This window comes from Corvus kubaryi, unplaced genomic scaffold (genome assembly GCF_017639235.1).
Source record: "Corvus kubaryi isolate FWS band 111438036 unplaced genomic scaffold, C.kubaryi_AGA036_p1.0 64843, whole genome shotgun sequence".
Taxonomy (NCBI): domain Eukaryota; kingdom Metazoa; phylum Chordata; class Aves; order Passeriformes; family Corvidae; genus Corvus; species Corvus kubaryi.
The window spans coordinates 172,282-190,357 of NW_024581551.1; the positions used below are offsets into that span (position 1 = coordinate 172,282).

The 18,076-nt window shown below is 34.5% G+C and overlaps 1 protein-coding gene across 5 annotated transcripts in view; it reads left to right on the plus strand.

Annotated features, from left to right (window-relative positions):
• The window catches only part of LOC121672678 (putative methyltransferase-like protein 15P1), a 40,659-nt gene extending 23,855 nt beyond the window's left edge, over positions 1 to 16,804 (plus strand). For 2 of the 5 annotated variants that reach the window (XM_042045412.1, XM_042045414.1), the window contains one exon: positions 16,644 to 16,803. In XM_042045412.1, the coding sequence (XP_041901346.1) occupies positions 16,644 to 16,784 (141 nt within the window). In that variant the 3' untranslated portion in view covers positions 16,785 to 16,803. Of the gene's footprint in view, positions 1 to 8,545; positions 10,297 to 16,190; positions 16,353 to 16,643 lie in introns of those variants that run through there. The other 3 variants (XR_006018936.1, XR_006018938.1, XR_006018939.1) reach the window with 3 other exon arrangements.
• The last annotated feature ends 1,272 nt before the right edge of the window (positions 16,805 to 18,076 follow it).

An 18,076-nucleotide genomic window follows, 5' to 3' on the forward strand; every position in this document is an offset into this window, starting at 1 on the left:
GGCCACTGGTGCCGCGTGCTCCCCGAGCTCGCTCCGGAGCGCCCCCTGCAGCCGCGGGGGAACCATCGCACCTGCCCTGCTCACCGGGAGCCGCCAGCGCCCCTGCCGGCTGCGAGCGGAACTGCACCCGAGGGGAAAGGGCCCGACAGCCGAGAAGGCTGGGACTGGGTTTGTGATTGTTTGCTGTTACTGCCAGCGTTATTGCTGTTTGTTTGACTGGTTATATATATAATAGTGAAGAACTGTTATTCCTATTTCCCACATCTTTGCCTAAAATCCCTTGATTTCTAAATTATAATAACTCGGAGGGAAAGGGGTTATATATGCTGTTCCAAGGGAGGCTTCTGCCTTCCTTAGCTGTCTTTCAAACCAAGACATGTGGTGTGGGGCTTTTTTTGTGATTCTGTGTGCGATGTTTACATTATGTTTAGAGATGTCCCTTTTTTGCTGTTTGTATTCTTAGTTTCAAAGATATTAAATGCCTATACATCATGACCAGAATAGTTGGAGAATGTATTTGTGCTTATCTGTTAGTTAAGGGACCTACTGGTCTGTTCCACGCATGATACTTAATTTTGCAATGCTTATGTAAGTGCTGTCTCTTCATCAAAGTGAGGCACATTTTCTGTGTTACTGTAGTGTCGACATTTGCAGTCTTTGTTCTTATATAAGTTTCAAAATTAGTTAATTTCCCTGCTTTCTTCACCAGGAGCTATATCAAATTGCTTGGATTTTCTGGAGGATCTTTGTAGGTTCATATCCTGCAATGTGACATGCTAGTTTTTTTAGCTGAAGTACAGTATCTGTTGGATAGGGTAGGGTGAAATTTTCTGTCTCTTCTGTTTTTGTTGAGATGTTTTCATGCAGATCCTTGAGAATAAATTTATGATCACTGATGCTGTCAAAAGTAATTTGCAGAGTCTGGGGTGATAAGGGATATAGATTTTTGGTAAAGGGATGTGACCTCTTAAGAAGAATTGCCAGTGGTAATTCCTTGTAGCGTAGATGTACATGTGACACTGACAAGCTTCCCTCCCATGTTGCATCCTGTAAAGAATGCTGATAGTGAGACTTGATCAAGTTTTCATACCTGATATCCTCTGGTTTGTTTCATTTTAAACCTGAGCAACTGGAACATAGCAACAGGGTCCTCTAGCCTTTATGCCAATTTTTGAATTAAATGTTATTTAATGGTTTCTGGAGAAAATGTCCATAGTGCAGGCATCATATTAAAATTAACCTTCCAACTATTTTCTGTTGTTAAATTTGTACTTCAGCTTTTTTTAGGAAGCAGAATAAGATTGTAGCATAGAATAAACATTCTCTTTTTGAAGTAGGTTATTTTTAATGGCATTTAAAAATCTTGCACAGTCATTTTTTTCCTAATGCTTATAAGAGAAAATGCTGATTAACAGGGTCAGCTGAAGTTTCAGTAATGTAAGAGTTTGTCAAAGTGGACTCAATGAAGCATATACTTCAGATTCTTGTGGACATAATTCCATTCCTCAGTGATATGTAAGTGTATATATATATAAATATGTATAAAATATTATACTACCAGGAAGAGTGGACAACATATACATTATTTTTATGGAAAATAAGTTTCATGTATGAATTGTAGGTCATGACTGGTGTAGTAGCAAACATGACTATCTTGTGCATTGCTTTTAGAAAAGCCTAAACTATCTGAAGTATTAGGATTTGGTTGTTTTTTATTCAATGAACCTTCATTGAGTTCTAATTTGCCTTTAGACTTGTTCAACTGCACTTAGGTGATTTTTGTGACCTCCCCACCCCTCCTTTCTGTTTTATCAGTAGTACTTGACTTTGCCATTTTTTTTGCATGAATTTTGGTACCATTTCTGAGCTATTCCAAGTTGTGCTGTTGCCTTCCTCTGTAACTCTGGTATGTTGTTGTTTTATTACTTGCTGCTGAATAACATATGCAGGACAGTGAATGATTTGTCATAGGCTTTGACAGTAAAGAAATAATGGTTCTAGGGTTTGCATTAAGGTATTTAACTTTTTCATATAGTGATTTTTAGGATGATGACATACCTATGGTATTTAGAGTAGATACTGCTATCCTTGAGTGATGCCACTCATTGAAAGAAAATGGAAGACAATTCAGATTGGTCAGCAACACCTCGTACGTGCTCTCTTTTGTATCGTGTTTGTACAGGCAGAGTAACTGGGTGCATCCACATGGATGAGGGTGTTGTGTGGCTAAATATAGTGTGTATTCAAAACAGAAGAATCCTTCCGTCTTAAAATAAGCTTAATAACATAAGGAATTTTATGTAAGAGTTCATTAAGAAAAAATGAGTACCACTAGGATAAAATTTTATTTTTAATCCTGTATCCTGTTTGAGCTGTTAAATGTCTAACATGGATTAGACCACACTTGGTGGCTCAGATTCTGCTTGTCGAAGACATGATTTAAAACTATAATTTAATTTTTTTTAAATTTTTCTTTTCTTGTGCAACTTTTGGATGAAAATACAAGGTAGAGCTAACAATTACAAAACTCACAGACCCATCTAGTTGTGCATGTTGATTCCAAGGTAGCTAAGCACTCTAGGTCTGAAGATAAACACGTTTAATTGCTTTGTGCTGAGGGAGATCTGCTTATCTGCAATTACATGGAATTGGTACTGTTATCGGTATGGTCTTTTCTACTCTGTCATACTCATTTGTTTGATCTTGGGTTAGATAACAGGTTTGTTTGAAAAGAACTGTATTGTATGTGTGTACAGTTCATAAAGCAAGTTAGTTTTGCTAATGGTAATTCCTTTGGTCTCTAATAAAGGATTGTGGCATACAGGCATCACTATAAAAAAGAGAGTAAAACAATTTGTTTGCAGGCAATAAATAATAGACAAAGGGGAGTAAGGAAGTTTACTGTATTTATACTCTTTCTTTTTGTAGTAAAAGCTGTCTTATTTTCTGTGTATTCGTAGGGATTTTTAAAATAGTTTTTTACAGTAGGATGTTAAATATCATTGGGCCCGTTTGTTGTGTTTTCAAGCAATGCCGTGTTAGAACTGGTTAATAAAACTGTCTATATCTAATCTGTGTAATTAAGTTAGACATAGTTGCTCTATGCTTCTTGTTTCAGCTGCTAAGAACTAACAGAGGTGAGCCAAACCAGCTCCTCCTTGTGTAACATGTTGCCACAGGCAGTACTTTGTTGGTAAACAAAGCATTACCAGAAAGTGAAGTTTGGTATGTTGCCTCTTTCCAGCTTTTGGCGTATGATAGTATCTATACTGTCATGTTGAAATGCAACCAATTAGTTCAACAACTTCAGTGCAAAATGTGATTTATTATGTTCTTAATCTACTTGTTTATTCTTTTTGTAATTAACAGCTGAATATCTTATTTTTAAAAAAAATAAAATCTCCACTCCAAAAATTTGCATAGTTAAGTCATGCCATTGTATTCTGTGATTTCCACCTTGGCATTCTATATTGAAGTACACAGGTGATAGAATTGAGAATGGTTTTGCCTTAAAATGGAAGTAAAGGGGCCCTTGTTCAGACTGCAGATTGTGCATTCACATTCTTTTTCACTGACTTATGTCAACACTTTAAAGATATTTTATTATTATAACTGCATGCTGCTAAGACTTCTACTATTGAACCACCTGTACAGTTTCCACAGGAGGCTGGGAATTCCTGGTGTTTGATTTTATGCTCTGAAGGGTAGGTGCCTTCTCTAATCAATAGATTATATGAAAACTGTATAGTTCTACAAGGTCTTTATGCTCATTATTTTTTGTCAGTGGTGAATGACAGTTTTTCTCAGGGTCTGTATTGTGCTTTGATTGCTGTATTAATGTAATAAAGAGTATAAAAGTAAATTACAAGTCATGCTGTTCTCACTAGGAGTTTGAACTCATATTTGTGGTAGGAAATTAATCTGGTTTTAATTGCCTGTGAGTCTGAAGTATGTTCCTTTTTGTAAAGCTGATCTCACATAAATATAAATCAGTAACTGCCTGTTCTTTAATTATGTATTAGTGTATTGTATCTGCATACTAGATGAGAATATGAACATCTCCAGTTACAGTGTATTGGAGGTCATTAAATCTTCTGTCTTGATGAAGATTTGCATTTCTAAATACTGAAAAATGAACTATGTTGCTACTTGTTTTAGAGTGTGACTGTGTTTAGCTACAGTTAGAGTGTTACTTTATGAGTAGTCATAGGGTTTTTTTACAATGTGGCAAACAATTGCTGTAAAATACCCTATAAAATTGAAAAAAAAAAAATTAAGTAATTGTAAATTTTTTGAGGTATTTTAATGTAAAAGAAAAAAACCAAGTATTTGAAAATATTTTTTGTTATTTCATAAATACATGGCTGAATTCTACCATGTATTAATTTTTTGAAAAGAGGACTAATGTAACCTGCATTCTTGGTAGCAGTCTCTTCTTCCCTTGCCATTTTATACTTGGTCTTGCCAAAGACAAATATCATGGTCCTTTCTGAATTCGTATTATGACAAAGACTTCAATTACATGATAACTTTCTTATGAAATGGGACTTCTGTTGCATGCTTCAAAGAAAACATGGTACTTCATGTTGTTTGGAGGCTAACATTTCCAAAAAGATGACAAATGCCATGTTACTTTGGGTTTCTGCATGTATGATACTTTCACCTTTGGATAGTGAGATTCAGAGTTTTTAGTATGTTCGCATATGAGTTACAAAGAATGAAATTAAGTAGAGAGAGAAGGAGAGATGAGAATTTGCCGACTTGGTTACTGGAAAAACAGATAATAATCTTATTGCATGAATGATGTTAAAATCAAATTGGAGATTATTCCCAGATGACTGCCTTTTGACTTTCTCTTGTAGAAGAATAATCTGTTTGAAATTTATTTGAAAATCTGTTGTGGTTTTCTGATTTTTTTTTTTTTTTAATGGCAATTACTTAATCAGTAAGGAACATTAAGTGAAATAATATTACTATGAGAAAAGTGTTTAAAATGTTTGGATGAGTAGATTTTTTTGATATTAAGAGTAAATTACTTTTAACAGCAACTTTCATTCATACTGTAATTGAATTGATAACTTTGTATAACTTATGATCTTGGATTTACACTTCAGCCAAATATGGGCAATAAAAATACATAATTTTTCAAGGAGATTTTGTTCTTCTGGAGAGGGCTGTGGATTTTGATTGTCTTTTTTTGTTTGTTTGTTTGTGATTGGTTTTTGGTTTTGTTTAATTGGTTGGGTTTTATTTCATTACTCTGGTATGCTCAAAATAAATTGAGCATATATTTGCATTGTTATTTTCCTATAAAAGTACAATTAGAAGAAAGGACTGCTATCAATAAGTATTATTTATAATGTTACAAAAATAACTTTTAGCTATTGACAGGAGAATGTTTGTGAGATTTCTACGCACTGTAGGGTTTTAAGCGTGTTAGTCCGATCAGAGTTGTAAGCTGAGTCCAGCCATGAACTTCAGTTGACAGAAAAAAGACTCCATATGTCTTTCAGACGAAAAGTGATCCTACTTCCATTAGTGTCTTTTAAATAGATTGTTTGTTACCATAATAAGATGTTCCAATGTCAACACCGACCTTTTGGATTGTTTGATGTAACTGAGCTGGTGTAAGTGACTTTACCTGTGTGTGACTTTGCACTGGCACTGCAATTAATAGGTTTGGTTGGGTTTTTTTTGGTTTATAAATGTTCATTTACATAAGTTTTAAAGATGTGCTTTTTATTTTTATTGTTATTTAAATATGTTCACAGCGACCTAAGGGGAACGGTTCAAAGTTCCTTTTGTACATTTGCTGCACACAATGACCATCATAGTTTGTTCAGAAATAATTGTAAGCAACTTAAAATGCAAAATGATGCCCGAAATAGATTCTGTGTAAGGAGATTTGGAATTATTTCCTTTTTATCTCTGACAAAGTTATACCTTAGAAGTGCCTTCAAAATTATTACACAATTAAAATTTAGCTTTCTGTTGGTTTTTATAATTTTCTGGTCTGTGTTGTTCAGAACATGTGTTAAGAAAGGACAGTCCTAAATTTTTTTTTTCTTTTCTGGTATATTTGGTCATGATCTGTCCAAACTGCTCCAAGACATGTGGCTTCAAAAGTGATGAGCTGCAGAACGAAGATTTTCTGTAGATATCTCACATAATATCTTTTAGACTCATATGTTTTGCTGTACTTTGAAATTTTACTGATAGTAAAATTTCTTTAAAAAAAGCTCAGTCCATTTAGGAAAGAAGATGAAATGATGATTGTCTGCTTTAGTGGGAAATTACCGACAGAATGATATGTAGTGCATATATAGTCCTGTAAGAAATGCAAATGTTGAATGCATGGTAAGTGTTTAGGAGAAATTTTTTTCTTCAATGTAAAAAACTTGCCTTTTCAATTACTGTTTTCAGGATGTCTAAACAATACTTTTAACATGTTTGTCATGTCAGAGAGCTCCAGGGGATAATCTATACTGACATAATTTGATTTTAAATCAACAGTTTGTGGAAATCTTGATTGTAGGCTTGAATTGTGCATGCCTTGGAGGTGATCTGGAGAAAGAGGGTAGGAGATTGTGGGTGCTAAAAAGCAGGAGCAGAGGAATTTTCCAGCTGCCTTTGCATTTTACGAAGTTTCTTTCTCATACAGCTAGCTGAGAAAAACAGCTGCTGAAGCACTTTGTGAAGTTCTTCTTTCTCATGCTTTAGCTGAGAAAGAGTGAAAGATGGTTTTGTAAACTAATTCTGTATTTTGCACCTGGGTTTGTTTTCCAGCCTTGTTTTGGTACTCTGGAAAAAATATTTTGAATGGGTGTTAGAGAACGTCAGCCAATCTCTCTAGGGGGTGGCTGGTCAAGCGACCAATCGTATCATTCTCTCTCCCGTACAAAGATACATGACCTAGCGTGTAAATAATAATTCCTTTTCTCCTTGGATTTGGATTGTGTCGTTTCTCGCTGGTTCTTGGTAAAACAGCGACTGGAGAAATGTACTGTTTATTTTGTTGGTGAACAATTTCAGCAGCAAATGAGGTTTAGATCAGATATTAGGGTGAAAATACATAAACCTGACACTTCTGCTTTCTTTTAAAATACTTTGCTATGGAACAGGTTTTTTTCCTTTCATTCAGTTTTTTTATGAAAACATCTGCTTTAGAGCATAACATCATCTCAGAAACATTATATTATCTGTTAATTGAAAAACATTTTCTATAGCAGGTATAGGGTTTTGGTAGTGTGAGAATGCTTTAAATCACCTTGGTCCCAGAAATAGCTTAACTGACTTATGTGTGTGTGGGAAATCACACTGTGAAAGGCCAGCATCCACAAAGGAGACAGAGGAGTCTTGCAAGAATCAACTTTATTTGAATAAAAAGAGAGTGTCCACTAGGCCATAACCTTGTGAGATCTCTCTCGAGGTTTTGGAGGATGCAGCCTCCTTTAATCCTAAACTCCCGGCTGCATGTTGCCCTCCTCCTTTCCTCATTGGCTGAGGGACTAGGAAGGCAAAGCCTTCCCAAATTGCCTACCAGATATTCCTCCTTGAACATGTATCCTCCCCACATCGTGCATTGTATGACCATTAAATGAGCTTTCAGCCCACCCTGGGCAGAGAAGTTAATATTCATAAGTCTATTAAGCCTGCGCACTTTTCCTCTAAAGTTCAGAAATTCACTGTGCTGGACTATGCAACAAATGTGCTCAGCTTGGTGTTCGTAACGACCCCCACACGCACTCTTCCAGGGCCCGATTGGTCCTTTCCGATCAACTCATTTGTGAAGACATTAACACCCATTTCTCCTGTCACGTGGAACTAACACCTTGCCATGTTAAGGCAGTGGGGCAAAATAAGTTTTAGAGCTCCATGGTACTTGGTTGTCCAGCTTCTGCAGCTTGAATTGATTTTCATTGTACAGCATATGATGCATGTATATACAGTTTAATGATAGTGAAAAGCATTAACTTCAGTTTTTGGAGATTGTAAATTAATTTGGACTAAATAGCTTAGTCTACTTTGTTGATATAGAAAGCTAGTTGTATCTTTACATAGTATTTAAAGTTACTGAACACCATTTTTTTAGTGTTCATGGGTTTGCATGTACTGAACTGAACTATATATATGTAATCTCCTTGTGCATTAAAAATAGTATTAAAAAAGAAAATAATAATATTTTTCTGTTCCTAAATTATAATGTAATATGTTGCTGCATGTTGCAACATGGGAAGTTTTTTTCTGAAAACATTTTTGTTTCTCCATCCACTTGGACATTTATCTTAAAGCACTTCAATATCTCCATAGATTCCTGGTTTTTAAGGTGCATCATGGTAAATTCAAAGCATTTTGATGAAGTAATAAAGAAGTGGAATTAAAGAAAAACCTCAACAACATGCAAATCCTTGTACGTTTTGGCTGTATCCCAAAGAATGTCAGAATAGCTATTAGAAGGGCCTGAATGAAATGTTAGTAACTTAATTTGGGTAAGTATTATGGATTTCAAAGCAACAGAACATTTTTCCTGTCTTCTGCCATATAGACCAGATGCGTTCTAGGATGAAAAGCCTTTGCTCATCCATTGAAGTTGTAATTGGTCTTCTGTTGAAATTCAGAAAACTAGTCAGAATATCATGAGGCGTATTTATTGTCATTAATTACTACTGCTATCTGGGAAGAAGGAGGCAGCAGATCAGAACAGTTCTAGCTTGATAAGTTTGGGTTTTTAAGCACTAACTTTTTCAAATGGTAGTTCTTTCTGCTAGTAAGATTTTGTACATGTGTATGAATTTATGTGTGCACTAGCTGTGTTCTTATTGATAGTCTCGTGGGGTCAGAATTGGTGTATTTGCTCCCAGAGGTTTCCCTTTGTTCTCCATGCATACCAGTCTTAACATCTGTAATTCTGTGTGGAGACTGGTTGTGGAGTGAGCTGTGGTTTTGGGAGGGTTGCCTTCTTAAAGAAGTGTTTGCCACTATCTCCTACCAGATGCCTGTTTAGGATTTTGGGTATTATAAGTCTGGCCTGTTGGCTGGAATAGGATTGGAAGTTCCCTGTAGTATAAGTTCTGTTTCATGTTGTTTTTTAACAGAATCCCTGTATTTAGATGATTGGAAGAAAATAAGCTGAAGTTTGCATGTGTTTTTCCTTCCTCTTAGAAGGAAAAGATTATAGATTTCATTTGTCCTTCTGATTAATTTTCTCTCTGTGTTTATTGAAGCTATAGGTTCAGTGAGGTTGGTTTTAACAAAGGCCAGCACTGAACATTAATTTTCAATTTTGAGCTTTGCAGAAGGAAAATAAATTACTAAGGAGCTAAAGCAGACTTTAAAATATGTGCCCAAACAATGGTCTGTGTGCGTTGTTCAAGAAACACTGACAAAAATAACTGTTTTTAAAATGTCTCTATTCATACCTTTGCAGTGATTAGTTGTGAAAGATGTGGTAATAAAAGGATAAAGCAGACCAGCTATTTCTTGGAAAAGTCACTGCTAGAAAAAGACTCCTGTAGAATTTGTTGTCACTACTCCCCACTTCAATTCAGCTTGTTATACTTAGTGTATATTAAATAGTTGACTGTCTTAAAATGGTAAGCTGTAGAAAATTCAAGGTGTTTGATTAAGAGGTCAGATGTATTTTATTGCACTTAGAGTTGATATTTGAAAAGTAAAGCAGAGTGGAAAACAAGTTGTGTTGTGACAATGAACAATTTCTGTTGTGAATAACAAGGAAATTCAGACAACAAGTTTAGAGAACATGACTCATCGTAGACACACCAGAAGAATGAAGTAGCAAAAAGCATCTTTCAATGTTTTGATTATTTTGTTTCTATTACTTTTCTGTTCTCAGGACTTTTTTCCACAAAGAGATGGAAAAGATACAAATAAAATAAGAGTAAATACTTTGATACGGACCAACAGTGCCTGGCAATGCAGTAATAAATATTTACTGTTAGCCTTAACAAACATCCTAGTTGTTTGACCTTCTTTGCATTTACAAGCATACACTAGCTCTCATTTCAAGTATGAAAAATCTATTACTGCGAAAAATGTTGGCTTGACATCCCACTGAGAAAGATCAGTAAAAGCAGAGAGAAGCACTTTGACCTAGCTTTGATTGGCTTGGAATACACTAGTTGATGGTGGCTTTAATATTACAGAAATATTACAGAACCTATTTCTCTCATCATGTAACCATTGCCCTCATCATGTACCATTCATTTTTGTGAACATACTTTTGTTAGACTATTCAGTATAATAATACTCCAAGAAAAAATATTGTTACCTTGACATTTGCATGCATGAAAGAGTCTCCATTTTATTTTTCTTCCTTCAGGAACTAGTTTCCAGGTGTTTCCTTTTCTTCTAGCGAGCTAAAAATTAGGCAGCATAGGTTGAATGCTGGATAGCTGTTCTTCAGTTTTTCTTTGTAGCATGTTTTAAATAAATCGGTATTCTGTTTTTGGGTTTTTTTTCAAGCCTGTAAAAAGTGGAAAGAGTACCATTTTCAAAACAAAGATGTTATGCAAGTTTCTTGAAAATATTCTAATTTCATAATTGGTAAAACTGAAAAGATACTGATTTCATAATTGTCATTCTTTGTAACTCTTGTTTTTTCTTCTGGAAGATGAAATGTGAATGGTGAGGTACTGGGGCTGTGTTCCTGCCTGTTGCAGCAGGGTTTGTGGATATATTTCCTTTCTCCCACAGGAAAGTTCTAGTTTATCATTTGTGAAACCCAGTTTTGAGTGGAAAGTCCTCCATCAGGCATGTCTCACTGTTAAAATGTTGTATATAGTATTGATACGATACTGGCAAAGTGTGTAGTTTTTGCAAGTTAATTTTTCTTCTGCTCATATTTTAAACTTGGTATTCATTTTTTTTGCTGTTCTTCTGCTCATGTTTTAAACTTAACATTCATATTGTTTTCTATTCTGAAAACAGCATTACTTGTTTTTTTGCAACTCAGGAAGTATGTCTTTCCCGTTAGGTAAAAGAGGTAACTGATTAGGTAGGATTCTTTTTCCTTTTTTTGGCTATTAAGTAAACTTGGAGTAAGGTTCTCCTCTGAAAACTATACCTGGACCAATTTTGATACATAATACTGCAAATGGCAAAATTTAATGAGTTTTACATTATACAGAGGTCATGCACTATAATTTATGTCATGTCAGTTTGTCTTTCCATGACATGATAGCTGTCTTCATTACCTTCTAAGTCTGGTGATTCTTATGAGCATTTAATTTGGGAGGAGTACTGCAAAATCTTCTACTCACTATACTTGAATGGCTGCCATTCAATGAAACATTTCTTTAGACAAAAAGGGGACAAATGCCAACAACAGGATATAAGAGTATCAGAGGGGAATAGTTGTACAGTTGTCTCTTCTGTGGTTGTGTGTTAAATCATTGAAGGAAGCGTGAAACAGGACTGGAGGAAGGAAAGGCATTTTCCCAGGAAGGTTGTTTTGAAGTTGATTTTTATTTATTTTATTTTTAATCAGAGAACTTGGAGGTAAGATGGTTTAGGTGATTACACTTGCTGAAAGCAGGTGAGATGGTCATTGTCAATTCAGATTTTTAATTTGTTTTTTTTCTTTAGTAGAAAAAGTGGATAAACAGGACTGGGGATTGAATAAATAATTATGCAGTGCAAGGTCACTTTTTGGGGAATAACAGGCTTTCTGTTTTTACAAGAAATTAATGTTACCTGTTGGAAAGAGCTGTGGCAAATGCCTTGTGTGCTAGTTTATCATAATGTATTAATGATCTTTTGGTATTGTGTAAGTGTGAACAAGGCTATACAATTTGTCTAAAAAAAAAAGGTAAATGGCAGGAGTTTGTCGCATGGTCGACAGTGGAAAAGAGAGGGACTGCTCATGAAGTACTGATACCCAGGACAGAAGATTGTTTGGCATAAGACTTCATGTCCTATATTCTAACTCAGTATGTCTTAGATATTTAGTGCAATTTACCAAAGTCTCTTTGAGATGTTGTTGTCCAATATGTTGAAGTACTCTTTCAGACAATGTCAGGGTTGTGAGAGGAAGAAAAAATGTTTTTTGAAAGATCGTCTGATGGAGCGCTTGAAATAATTAAGGTTAGTAGGGGAAAATAAAGTTGTGCATCTAAGGGATCAAATTACTTTAAAAAGGGTATAAAGTTCTTGCCTTTAAAAAGATAGAAAGAGCAGAGTGGAAAATACTGAAATAGTAAGTTTTTTAAAATGAGTATTATGTAGTTTCAATTTATGTATGTCACGTTTGAGTTTCAATTTTGTGTAAGTTCTGCAATCTCATTTTGTTACACAGCAAAGGAAAAATAATCACAAAGGCTATTAAGCATTGTGGAGTAAACTTTATTACATGTGGAACATAATCACTAGAGGAATTACAGATCAGTCATAGTAAAATGAAATACTTAAAAGGTATTTATTATTAGAGCTTTTCAGTAAAAAGTTTTGTATAGTAAAATGGTAAACTCTTTGTATTTCTATAACTATACTAGAGCTAGTTGTAAAATGAAAGCTGTGAAATGTTTGTTGTTATCTGTATGTCATGAAAGAGCCAAATTGTTTCTAAAATGTACAGTCACAAACTGATTATAAAATTCCCAAGGGGACTCTGATGGGACTGTCATAACTTAGCAATGGAATGGTGAGTCACTGCAGGAGAAATTCATGTAATAATCTTTTCCAGTATTTATAGGACCAGGAGGATAAAATGTAGTTTAATTTTATTTGATTAAAAACTAGTAGGCAAGAGAGAAAGAGGAAGAAAAAATGAAGCATCTTTTATTTCAGGCATGAAAGATGGATGGAATATATAAGAAGCATATTATGAAGCAGGATACTATAGTGATTAATTTCAAATCTGATCAATGCTCCAAAATGGTCATGTTAATATCATAACCATTCTATTTGATAACTTAAGGTGATAGCTGTTTTTTTTAGGTTCTGGATACAAAGAGTGGCTTCTGAGTGGAACAGCTAGATTATGAGAAACTGAATGTGGATTGAATCCCAGCTGTATCCTCTTGTATCTAGTGCCCTCTGGTTAAAGATCACGTCTACTGTTGCTTAAAGGTTTGGCTGGTTTTTGTTGGTTCTTTCAGAAAGGGCAGTGGAATTCAGTGGGCATGTGTTCATTCACAGGTGCTTGCATGGATTCTTAACTAAAGCTTTTCAATGCTGTCAGATTTTGAGAGTTTGTCACTGTGTCATGGTACAATGACTCCTATCCTTCTCTTCTCTACTTTGCATTGCTAGTATTTTCAAGATCTTCTGTATGGTTCATTACTATTCAGCATGTATAAAGGGCTTATCAAGCTTAAAGTTTATCAAATTTAAAATGAATGAAAGCAGAAGCAGATGTCTGTGAGGAAAGGTGAGACTGTTAAACAAAATATAAGTATTCTTGAATGAGCTATAAGATCTTCAAAAATTCATCTGGAAAAAAAACCCCAGTATTACATATTGCTTAAAAAAATCAAAATTGTCTGGAGATTTGGCCAAAAAGGTACCTAATTTATCTTTTCATATTTTGCTGTTCAAACATGATGAAACAAAGGACTTTCTCTGTGGTATAGAAGTGTTGGTGAAAGAAGGATCAAATCTGTTCAATACTTTCTGGAGATGACCAAAGAAGAGTTAGATGTTTAGAAGACAGACATGCAAGAAATAAACCAGTAGTTAAACATATTAGTGGGAAAAGACTATTTCCTGGAAATTAATGTTACTAGTGAGTTTAAGTGGAATAAAATTATTATTCCAAAGTATTTTATTTTAAAGATCGAAGTAGCTCTTCTGACACTTCTATACCTTCTGTGACTCTTTCTGCCAACACTGTAGGTCTGTTTTAGGAAAGATAATATTGATGTTTTTGAAAATTTTCTTCCTAGTTTTCTAGCTATGATAAAGAATAAGAGCATTTGTTTGTTTTTTTAAACAAAACAACCAAACCTAACCATGAAGACGTGACTCATGCTGATTAAACTTTTTTTTTTCCAAGAGGAATTATGATGTAATTTAGATTGGTTTTGATTCTAATGTGTTGCTGCAGAATAAGTGCAATCCTAAATTACACTTGGGACTGTTGTGACTAAGTTTTTTGAGTGCATTTCTGAGTGGGTTAATCCTATACAAAAAAAATAAAAAGGTGGTTTTAATTTTCTGTTGTTCCTCCACATATTTCTGAAGGGATTTTTCTAAATGGATTTCCCTACAGAATTAGAATTTAAAAGTTGGAGGTCTCTTTATTGCTTATGTACATTACTTCTGGTAAGGATTAAATGGAAATAACTTGAGTGGAAATCAAAGCATATCAGATTTACCTTGGAAATTTTAAGAGTAATTTAAGAGAATTTGTATATTTTCTAGAACTCATGTTCATTTTTGCAATTTTCTAAGCTAAATGCAGAGTTAACAATTACATTTTTATATTAATAATTTTCATTGAAGAGAGATAATTAAAAAGTCGCTAATTAGTTTAATATCCCTTTCAACAGCCAGTATTGGATTTTTGCGGGTGTAGTAGAAGTAATAGTACAGTGCAAAGAAAGCCCAAACTGATTGGAACCTTTGTCATAAGAGAGCTTCTCTGAATCTTAGTGGTATATGAGAACTTACAGAGAAAATGCTTGGAATTTTTAGCATATGCAAGTATGTTCAAACTCTAGCTAAATTCTTATGTTCAGTTGTATTAAAGAAACAACCACATTTTTTAACTGTTTCAGTTTTGTGTTTATAAATTGGGTTCAATGAGTATACTTTTGTTTTTGTTATGGCAGAAGATAAATCAGAATGCTTAAATAGGTTGTGGGAGCATTTATATAGTATGGATGGTATGTCTTCTGTAACATAGTTTTGTCTTATAGATATTGCTTACAAAAAATTCTGGGTCAGTGCTTTATTTCTTCATAGGAGTGATGCAATTTAATATTGGGTGATCACCCAACTAAATTTTGTTTCCTTCATTAACTTTGTAAAACACTGTAGGAAGTTTTTCCTTCTAGAGCATAAGCTTAGGAAACATGATAGTATAGCACAAAGAAATTGTGTTGAATAATGCAGCCTAAAGATCTTAGAAGATCATAATTTGCTCTTACTTTTAGCCTCAGTAGAGTTATATTATTAGTCTCATAAGTATTATCATAATATTATTATTATTATTATGGGATTTCCATATGTAAGTCTTTATGTTTTCTAAAATATGTTTCTGGAAAAATGTTTGGCTCTTCATTGCCTTTGAATTTCCGTTCTTATCCAAAGGAATTTGTGGTTGAATCTTAGTTCTTTCAAGAGTTAAATTGGAAAATTTCACTTAAAATGTGCTTATCCTTTGGGTGTATAATTTGTGAGAATAAGTTTAGGTCGTATTAATTTCTATTTAATATGATTGTAGCTGATAAGTAGTCTTCAAAACCTGCTTCACATAAAAAATAATTTGAGAAGTGGGACCCCCCCCTCCCCCCCACAGATATTAATATTGAAATATCTGGAGAATTTGTTTTTCTAGTTTAGCGTGAGTTTCCCCAGTCAACAGAGGTCAGTTCAATCAACTGAGAGAAAAGTCTTACGGGAATACCGAGGTGGGAGAGTAAGTCACATTTCTAGTTTGGTTTAGATACATTGTCATAAAAGCAATAAAAATCCTTTTCTTTCTGTGCTCCAGTATGCTTTCGCTAGACTATAGAATTATAGATACTTACTTAGTAATTTTTAAAGAAAATATTTCCTGAGTGGAATTGCGGTCATACAACCACTGCATTGCTAAGTGACGAGCCAGTTATTTCTGTCAACAAAAATAGTTCCTGACTTTTAATCAGTCAAGTACCAGTGTTGTTAGGCCAAAGGAAGAAGGGGCATACGGCAGCTTCTAGAAACACTACTGCTCTTTTGTAGGTGAAAGAAGACTTAAAACAGCATTAAGTTCTACTAATCTTCTCCCCTTAGACTTACATAGCCCAGCCTGTCTTGGTTCAAGGTGGCTGACTGTGTCCCAAGTCACTGTTTCTTTGGAAGGTCTCAGGAGCAAAACCTCCTGGTCAGCCTGTTGGTCAGATGGACACTGACTATAGAAACTTCTCTAGAATGAATCTACAGAAACTGCAGAGCTGTCAGGAGAGCAGTGTTCACCTTTCCAGAGTCTTATCTCAGCTGCCTTTCTTCTTCTTCCTTTCTTTCTCGAGCTGGGACCAGTTGGAACTTGCTCACCAGTTCCCTAGACTCCCATCTTTGCAGGCAAACTGTTTGCTCCAGACATTCTCTTCCATGATGTGGCTGGGAGTTAGCAGCCTTTTCCATTCACTTTATCTCAATATGAAGTTTGATGTCACAATCACCCTTCCCAGGTACGAGAGAGAAGGCTTTTTTTTTCTTTTGGTATTGTTTGGTTGGGTGTTTTTATTTTTTTGTTTGTGGGTGTTTGGTTTTTTTGGGGGTTTTTTTTGTTGGTTTTTTTTTTTTTGGCAAAAGATTATTCTGACACAATTGCAATTCTGCAGAAAATACAAAAATATTTCCAAAAAGGCAATGGTATATTTTCCTCTAGTATATTAGGGAGATTATCAAAATAAGTTTTAAATCAACCATCAGTTTATCACTGCTCTAAGATAAAAGGTGTTTGTGTTTTCACTCAACAGCGCTTCCTCGATATGACGTTTGGAGCTGGAGGCCACACAGCAGCTCTTTTAGAGAAAGCCAGCGACATCACGGTGTATGCACTAGACAGGGATCCCACAGCTTACAAAATAGCTCAGCAGCTTTCAGAATCCTACCCGTAAGTTGTCTTCTCCTGTCTTATATATGGTTAAGATTGATACTTCGGTATTTTATACATAATGTAATGTATTTTTATTGGTTTTAATAGCATATTGTAGAATAGCATTCTATGCTGCATGTACCCTGTAAATAAGAGATCCAATTCGATTTGTTTGAGTATTTGCATGCAGCTTCTTCTTAGGTTTTTGGAGTTAAATGTGTATTTTGTAGTTTTAATTTTAAGCATGCATCAAGAGGCTAATTTTATATTTAAAAATAGATTTTGAAAGATTGATGTGTTCTGCTTGCCTTGAGATGATTCTGATTGCAAAGTAGTACAAAAACTTATCTTTGTGGTAAATATTTCACAAAAATGATGGAATAATATGTTTTAAAATAATTAGGTCATTTAAATATGGATTATGACTATTTTAATTTTAAAAACCCCAAAATAATTGTAATTCAGTATTAGGTTTGCTAAGTACTTTGCCACTGGCTTCAAAAACTACTGAACAATTTAATAAGTTATGATTTCTGTGTATAGCTTATGCTTCAATTTTTGTTTTAAATAAGAGTGCTGAATTTGCTAAATGAACAAATGCTAAATGCAAATTTTTTACATCTTTTTTAGTTATGCATAGTTCTTGTTCCTTTACTTAATTCAAGAAAGAACTCAGTCAGAACATCAATGCATTCATGCAAAAGTGTGCAATATAATAAAGAGTTGAATATGAGCTTTTCAGAAAGTCAAATTTTCAGATCTGACCAAGAAGTGAAAATATGTAGATACAAAATTAAATAATAGGAAGTAATCAAGACTTAAGAAATTTATGTATGGTAGTAAAGAGAGAATACTCACTGTCAGGTTGAAAACATTGTTTATTTCAAAAGAGCTTTAGCATGAAGAAAAGCAAATATTTCCAGTAAGAAGAAATCTGGAAGAGGCAGATAAAAACACCTGGTTGTTCAGTCATGTTTTCCCACATAAAAAGAAGTTCTAAGGCAGCAGTAATCTTTAAGCAATGCAGAAGGTATTCCTCAACTTTTCTAAGATAAAAGGCTAAGCTGTGCATTCCTTTCTTCACATGTGTTTGACAGAGGCCCAGTGGGAGAAATGCATGCATGTGTCAAGACAGCATAGCTCAGTTTCTAATCATCCTATTCTGCAAGACCACTTACATGTATTTCTCTAAATTTTCAGCTCTTTTTGGGCTGAAGTGACATGCAATATATACTTACAAATTTGTGGAATTCCTCTCTCTCTCTCCAGAGAATGCTCTTTTTGACAGAGTGCTGTGGAGAATTTTGTCAAGGG